At 57.7% G+C, this 6,804-nt stretch overlaps 1 protein-coding gene across 1 annotated transcript; it reads left to right on the top strand.

Moving 5' to 3' along the window:
- Window positions 1-4,672: 4,672 nt before the first annotated feature.
- CYB561 (cytochrome b561) lies at window positions 4,673-6,804 on the top strand. Its single transcript, XM_068978898.1, has 5 exons — window positions 4,673-4,890; window positions 5,665-5,763; window positions 5,991-6,094; window positions 6,240-6,397; window positions 6,556-6,804. Exons 1-5 carry the CDS (start codon window positions 4,686-4,688, stop codon window positions 6,746-6,748), a joined length of 759 nt encoding a protein of 252 aa, XP_068834999.1. The 5' UTR covers window positions 4,673-4,685; the 3' UTR covers window positions 6,749-6,804.

Genomic DNA, 6,804 nt, shown 5'->3' with positions numbered 1-6,804 from the left:
TCAGTGCCGAGGAAGCTCTCCACTCTCGCCTAGTTACTGGCGTTAGAAAGCGCAGAGCCACACCCCTTAGCGGGCATCCCCTGTAGGATGGCCACTCCAGCAGGAATCCAGAGTGCTCAGTGGAGTTTAACTCAAGGGCCCTTTACTCTAGAATCTGCCTCTGCTCTGCATCTTGTCTGCAAGGCCCCGGAAGTTGGGGGCCACGTCTCGTCTCTGTGTTCCAGCATCCAGCAGTGTGGCTACCGCTTTGCAGGCACTTGATAAACAACTGAGTTGAGCAGTTCTTTGCCGTGGATGATTTTGGACCAAGTCGTTTATCCTCTTGTCCAAAATCATCTGCAGCAAAATCCTTCTGGGCTTCCCTGGTGGCTCATACGGTAAAGGATCTGCCCGCAATGCAGGAGATCTGGGTTCGATCCTTGGGTTGGGAAGATCCCCTGGAGAAGGGAATGGCTCCCCACTCCAGTATGCTTGTCTGGAGAATTCCATGGACAGAGGAGCCTGCAGGGCTTCAGTCCTTGGGATCTCAAAGAGTCGGACACGACTGAGCGACTAACGCCTTCACTTTCACTATTTATCCTCTTTGAGTCCCAATTTACTCACGTGTCAAATGGGGGTAATACTGTTACCATCATAGATTATTGTGAAGACTGAAAGAGAGAACGCAGGAAGAGCTGAGTACAGAGCAGGGCTCCCGCCCTTGAGGCACAGAAGGCCGCATCTCCAGGCCACCGCCTCAGGGTGCAAACAACGCTGGAGTGCCAACAGCACTAGGGTTCAGACTCCCAGGGCAACTCGGGAGGTTTCCAGTGAGGACGTCAAAGCCACGTTTTGCCACGTGTTTTCGGCACCACCAAGTGAGTCTCCATTTCTAAGCGGACGCTGCTGGGTGTCCTACAATTTTTGTTTTTCTTCGGGCACAGTTTGCAGCATGTAGGGTCTTAGTTCCCCAACCAGGGATCAAACCTGTGCCCTCTGCATCGGAAGCTTGAAGTCTTAACCACTGGACTGCCAGGAAAGTCCCTGTCCTACAATTTAACTCAACACTGACACTACCTAACTGGAGACAGGGTTAGATCTCAGAGGTTAAGGGCTTGGTCTCACGAGACTGTACTGACCCCAGCACAGATGTCACCTGTGCTGCTGACTAATACGCTACACATCAGAGCTTCCCATAACCCCCTTCTCGGGTTCAGTTAATTTGGGAGAACAGCTCACAGAACTCAGAGAAACTTGCTAGATTCCTGGTTTATTATTTTAAAAATCCCAGCCAGATAATAGGTATGTGGGGCAAGATCTGGAAGGGCCTGGAGCACTGAAGCTTGTTCCGGAGGAACCATGTGGATGTGTTCACCAACCCGGGAACTCTCCAAACCCTGCCCTTTGGGGGTTCAAGGAGGCTTCGTTATACAGGTCCGACTGATTAAAATCATTGGACATTCGTGGCTGAACCCGATCTCTAGCCCCTCTCCCTCCCCAGAAGTCAAGGGCGGGACTGAAAGTGCCAACCCTCCAGTCACAAGGTTGGTTCCCCCGGTAACCACCCCCCAGTTTTCTAGGGGCTTCATTAACATAATGTAATATTAACATAACAAAAGGAACGGTTGCGGCTTTCTTCACATTGAAAATTCCTAGGGTTTTAGATGCTCTGTTGCATACGTTTCTTATTATAAATCAGAGTACCACGGCTAAGAAGAGAACGCCCACTTCTGCCCATCTCATGATGAGACTGGTTGGGAAAGGAAAAAGCTGGCTGTTCTCTGCAGCCTTGAGCCCCACTCTGTCCTCGCTGTCTAATGGGTGGGCAGACTGGCAGGTCAGCTGGGGCAGAGCCCATTCTTTCTGTTCTTCCTAATTCAGAGCTAATCAGATTCTGACTGTGCCCCCGGCTCTCAAGAGGAATCTAATAAAGGAGAGGAGGACAGCATCTCTCTGTTCAGAACAGTTTTCCTGTTGGAGTCGGCACAAGGGATCAGATCCCCGAGGACACCCAAGGGGGAGGCGGATGCAGTCCTTGCCTGCAGGGAGCTCACAGGGCTCCACCGCAGAGAGGCCCACGTGGGCTTAGCGCAGGGCAAGGACCGGGGTAAGTAAGCCCTAGGCCAGCCTTGGGGGCAAAGTGGTGAACAAAATGCCCATTTCAGGTCATGGGGCAGGAAGCATAGGGGAGTGTGAGGTGGAGGGGTTACCGCCAGGTTGCGCTGTCAGAGCCGTGGCCTGGGAGCACCTCCTCCAGTGGGCTTGGTAGGAAAACAGTGGGGGCTGCGGGTGGAAACCTGGATGGGATCAGTTAAGGAGTTGGCATTTGACCATCCCATGCTGGTGGCCCTTTGTGCCTGGAGGGGCAACAAGACTGGGGAGCTGGCTTTGTCCCTGTCCCTGTGAGTCAGGCAGACTGAGGAGGGTAGGGAGATGGGGGCAGAAGTTCCAGCCCTGCTGGGTGGTGGCAATGAAGGTGGCTGGGAGGGAAGTGATGGCGAGGCCTGGGGGAGGTGGCCACACTGGGGACCTGTCAGGAGAGGAATGTGGCTTTGGATGTGTGGACCTTGCGGTGCTTGGGGGATGTCCAGGTAGAGCTGTTAGTGGACAGCTAGAAATGGGGTTGGAGTCTGGAGGAGAGGCCGACTGGCAGGGTCTCCAGTGTAGGTGTAGAGCTGACAGATGGGCAAGCACGAGTTCCTGAAGGCATCACTGCGTCCAGGGCTTCTGGAAGCAGGTGTGCCCACCTGCAATGGGGGTGCTTCGGGAACGTGTTTTCCGAAATCTAAAAAAGAACCTAGCCCTTGCTCAGGATCCCATTTAGGAATAAGACAGCTGTGCAGAGATGATAACCTAGTGTCGTCTACTTAGTGAAAAGCTGAAAGCTGGCTAAATATTTAAGAACAAGAGATAAGGGATTGGTTAAAATATGAGACTGTCGTGTAATAAGACAAGCATGATGTGGATGTATGTTCACTGACATGAAAAGATATGCGTGGTCTAGAATTAAGTGAAAAAAGGTTAGAAATTGGTATGGTTATGTTTCTGTAAAAGAAAGTATGAAAAGGATATAAATCAAAACATTGATTACTTGTAATTTCTGTTTTTTTTGGCTTATCTGTATTTTACTACAGGGAGTGGGTTATCAACACTGCCTGCCCGCCCACCACTTTAAAAAACCGTGGCATTGCCAACAGTAGTCCACGGTGGCAGAGGGAAGTGGGGGTAAAGATGGTCCGCTTACCAGGAGGACACGGCCTGATCGACTGGACGCTAGTTCTCTTGAGCTGCATAGGGTAGAGGGTGAAAAGTGAAAGTGAAAAGTCAGTTGCTCAGTTGCATCTGACTGTTTGCGAGCCCACGGACTGCAGCCTACCAGGCTCCTCTGTCCATGGGATTCTCCAGGCAAGAATACTGGAGTGGCTAGTCATTTCCTTCTCCGGGGGATCTTCCCCACCCAGGGACTGAACCTAGGTTTGCTGGCAGATTCTTTACTGTCTGAGCCTCCAGGGAACCCATTGTGCTCAGTATGTATTAGGAGGGATCCCACAATGTGTTAGTCAAACCTCTCTGCTCAGCTGCTGTTCTCTGCCGGCAATAAGGAAAAGGAGGGTGTCTCCAGGGCCACTGGGAGAGGCTGGGGCAGTGCAAGAGGCGAGCCAGGGAAACGGAGCGCTGGGCCCTCTGGGAGCCCTGGCAGAGCCTTTCTGTGGCCACAGGGCGCTGGCACCGCGGCTATACTTGCTTATCCACTCCTCCTCTCCTCCCGTCCCCCCTCACTGCCACTCCCGCCCGAGTGTGGGAAGAACCAGCAGGTTCCGGATGAAGAGCTGGCACACAGGCCTGTCGGAGCTGGGGCTTGGCTTTGGCGACAACCAGGCCTGGGCAGAGGAGCCAGGAAATGCCTCCCACTGGCCCCTGGGCTTGGCTTCCCCAAGCCCCATTGAGACCTCTCCCCTCCCACCTGCCGCCGATCCTTGTCAGCTGGGTGGGAGCAGGGACACACATGCTGTCACCAAATCCTTGTGAGCTACGTGACCCCAGGAGTCCGTTCTTACCTTGCAGGGCTCGGTTCAGGAAGCCTGGCCTGGGAGCAGTGCAGGTCCACCGCCCCAGGTGTGGCAGGGAGGAGTGGGCGGAGGCAGGAAGGGAAAGCGCTGCTTGAAGGCTCCTCTCTCCCATGTCCTTTCTGGCAAAGCAGCTCAGAGCACATCCCTCTACTGGCTGCTGCCACGCTGCTGGGGGCTGCTCAGTTGGCAGGACTTCTCTCACCTGGGGCTGGAGCTGAAACAGCAGGCAAGGGGGAGTCAGGCTCCCATTTCTCATCCCAGACGCCTATTATGGTTCATCTGGAGGAAAAATTCCTGCATCTTCAAGGAATGTGCTCCCTCCTCTGTATTTCACCCGTGAACCCGACCTGAGAAAAGCCGGGGCCTCATGAAACAGAAAGCACTGCCATGGGCCCTCCTGCTCTGCCCAGAATGTGGAGGACCTTGACTTGCACCCTCACTGCAGGTGGAAGTGCGGCCAGGTGTGGTCCGGTTCTGCAGGAAGCCAGGCCCCTCCCGCTGGGCGCTTGCTACATGAACACAGAGGCCAGGGGAGTGGGCTGAGAGGGAGGTGGCAGGCAGGCACGGGGCATATCTTTGGAGGCTGTGAGCCATTCTTCTGAGCTCTGCCATCTTCTCCGCAGTAGCCGCCTCAGCATGGAGGGCCCTGCCAGCCCAGCACCCGCACCCGGGGCGCTGCCCTACTACGTGGCCTTCTCCCAGCTGCTGGGCCTGACCGTGGTGGCCATGACTGGTGCCTGGCTTGGTATGTACCGAGGCGGCATTGCCTGGGAGAGTGCCCTGCAGTTCAACGTGCACCCGCTCTGCATGGTCATAGGCCTGGTCTTCCTGCAGGGAGATGGTGAGTCTTTGGGCGACACCACCTGGGAGCGGGTTTGAGGGACACTTTCACCCCGGAAGCTGGCTCAGAGCCTGGGGACACTGGGAATCCAAATCAGGGCCCTCTGAGGCTGCTGGGTGGCAACTCCTTTCTGACTGAAAAGTGTGTGTAGATGATGGAATTGGCAGAGCTAGAGCTCCTCTCTCTGGGGTAGGATCCAGGCTGTGGTTGGCCATGTACTCTGCCTCAAGGCCTTGTTTCTAGAAACAAGAAAGCTGGATCTATCTATTCTTCCTCGAGGTGGTCCCGGGGTCAGCAACCCCTTCATCAGCAGGCTCCTAAGAGGCATTCCCCAGGCCCCCTGGCCCTGACCACCTCAGCCGGAAGAGGGGGAATTCACTTGGGATCACAAGGTTCTGCTTTGAGAACCAGGGGTTTCCCAACCAGGGAGCCTGCTTGCTAAAACTAGTGAGTATGTGATCAGGCTTCAGTGCTGGACAAACCGAGGACCATCAAAGCGAAGGGGTGAACTCAGAAGTACGTGGCACCTTGGTGTGCCTGCTTGATGAGCCTAAAACAGCCTGGAATACCCGGGCACAGCTGATAAGAAGGGGCGGGGTGGGCCTGCCAGGGCGCAGGAGCCTTGTTTTCTTCCCTCTTCCTATGGCTGGGGTACCTGGACAAGCCCTAGACGCAGGTTCCCTCTTCAGCCGAGGGCGTGTCTCCTCGCTGCCCTGGCCGGAGGGCTGCGGGCTGGGGTTAGCACGCTGACCTTCCCTTTCTCACGGCCAACAGCCCTGCTGGTTTACCGCGTCTTCAGGAATGAGGCCAAACGCACCACCAAAGTCCTGCACGGGCTGCTGCACGTCTTCGCCTTCGTCATCGCCTTGGTGGGTGAGTTGGGGGCCGGCGCGCCCTTCCTCCACCTCTGCTGACTTGGGGAAGTAGCTGCTTCACTGTCCAGTACCCCGCCCCCCCCCGCCGGCAGGGACACTGGGTGTTGGCAGCCACCGAGCCGGGACTGGAGCCCAGAAGCCCCGGCCAGGCAGGTTTCCCTCGGGTCACCGCATCCCCTCAGCCCCCATCAGCCTTGTCCTCACGCCACCCCCGCCTCCCGCCAGGCCTGGTGGCGGTGTTCGAGCACCACAGGAAGAAGGGCTACGCCGACCTGTACAGCCTGCACAGCTGGTGCGGCATCCTGGTCTTCGCGCTCTTCTTTGCGCAGGTGAGTCCTCGCGGCCCCACGGCGGCGGGGAGGCGCGGGGAGCAGGGCCCGCACCGGCTGTGGCCAGCTGTGCGCCCGGGGCGTCCCCGGGCTGCGCGGAGCGGGCGCAGCTCGGTCCCCGGCAGCACCTCGCCTTTCCTCCCAGTGGCTCGTGGGCTTTAGCTTCTTCCTGTTCCCGGGCGCCTCGTTTTCTCTGCGGAGCCGCTACCGCCCGCAGCACGTCTTCTTCGGCGCCGCCATCTTCCTGCTCTCGGTGGCCACCGCCCTGCTGGGCCTGAAGGAGGCGCTGCTGTTCGAGCTCGGGTGAGCGCCCCCTCCCGGCGGCTCTGGGCGGCTCTGGGCGGCTCTGGGCGGGGCGGGGCGGGGCGCGGCGGGGCGCGGACTCGGGCTTGAGACCCCAGGGCATCTTTCCGGCGGGGGTGAGCGGCACTGGGTCTCAGGGCGACGCCTCAACCCCGCAGGACCAAGTACAGCACGTTCGAGCCCGAGGGCGTCCTGGCCAACGTGCTGGGCCTGCTGCTGGCCGCCTTCGCCACGGTCGTACTCTACATCCTGACCCGCGCCGACTGGAAGCGGCCCCTCCAGGCGGAAGAGCAAGCGCTCTCCATGGACTTCAAGACGCTGACGGAGGGCGACAGCCCCAGCTCCCAGTGACGGGCGCCCCATCCTGGCCTCTCCTGTTCCGGGGGCCCAGGCAGGTGTCCATCCCG

Source organism: Capricornis sumatraensis, chromosome 8 (genome assembly GCF_032405125.1).
Source record: "Capricornis sumatraensis isolate serow.1 chromosome 8, serow.2, whole genome shotgun sequence".
Taxonomy (NCBI): domain Eukaryota; kingdom Metazoa; phylum Chordata; class Mammalia; order Artiodactyla; family Bovidae; genus Capricornis; species Capricornis sumatraensis.
The sequence above is the reverse complement of the archived record's forward strand: the minus strand, read 5'-3'. Positions and strand labels throughout refer to the sequence as shown.

What these genes read in the sequence shown, in the direction of transcription:
- CYB561 (XM_068978898.1), top strand. Translation starts at nt 4,686, where the DNA reads ATGGAGGGCCCTGCCAGCCCAGCACCCGCACCCGGGGCGCTGCCCTAC. An exon ending in GGTCTTCCTGCAGGGAGATG is followed by an intron (nt 4,891 to 5,664) that starts GTGAGTCTTTGG and finishes CACGGCCAACAG; the next exon opens with CCCTGCTGGTTTACCGCGTC. An exon ending in CTTCGTCATCGCCTTGGTGG is followed by an intron (nt 5,764 to 5,990) that starts GTGAGTTGGGGG and finishes GCCTCCCGCCAG; the next exon opens with GCCTGGTGGCGGTGTTCGAG.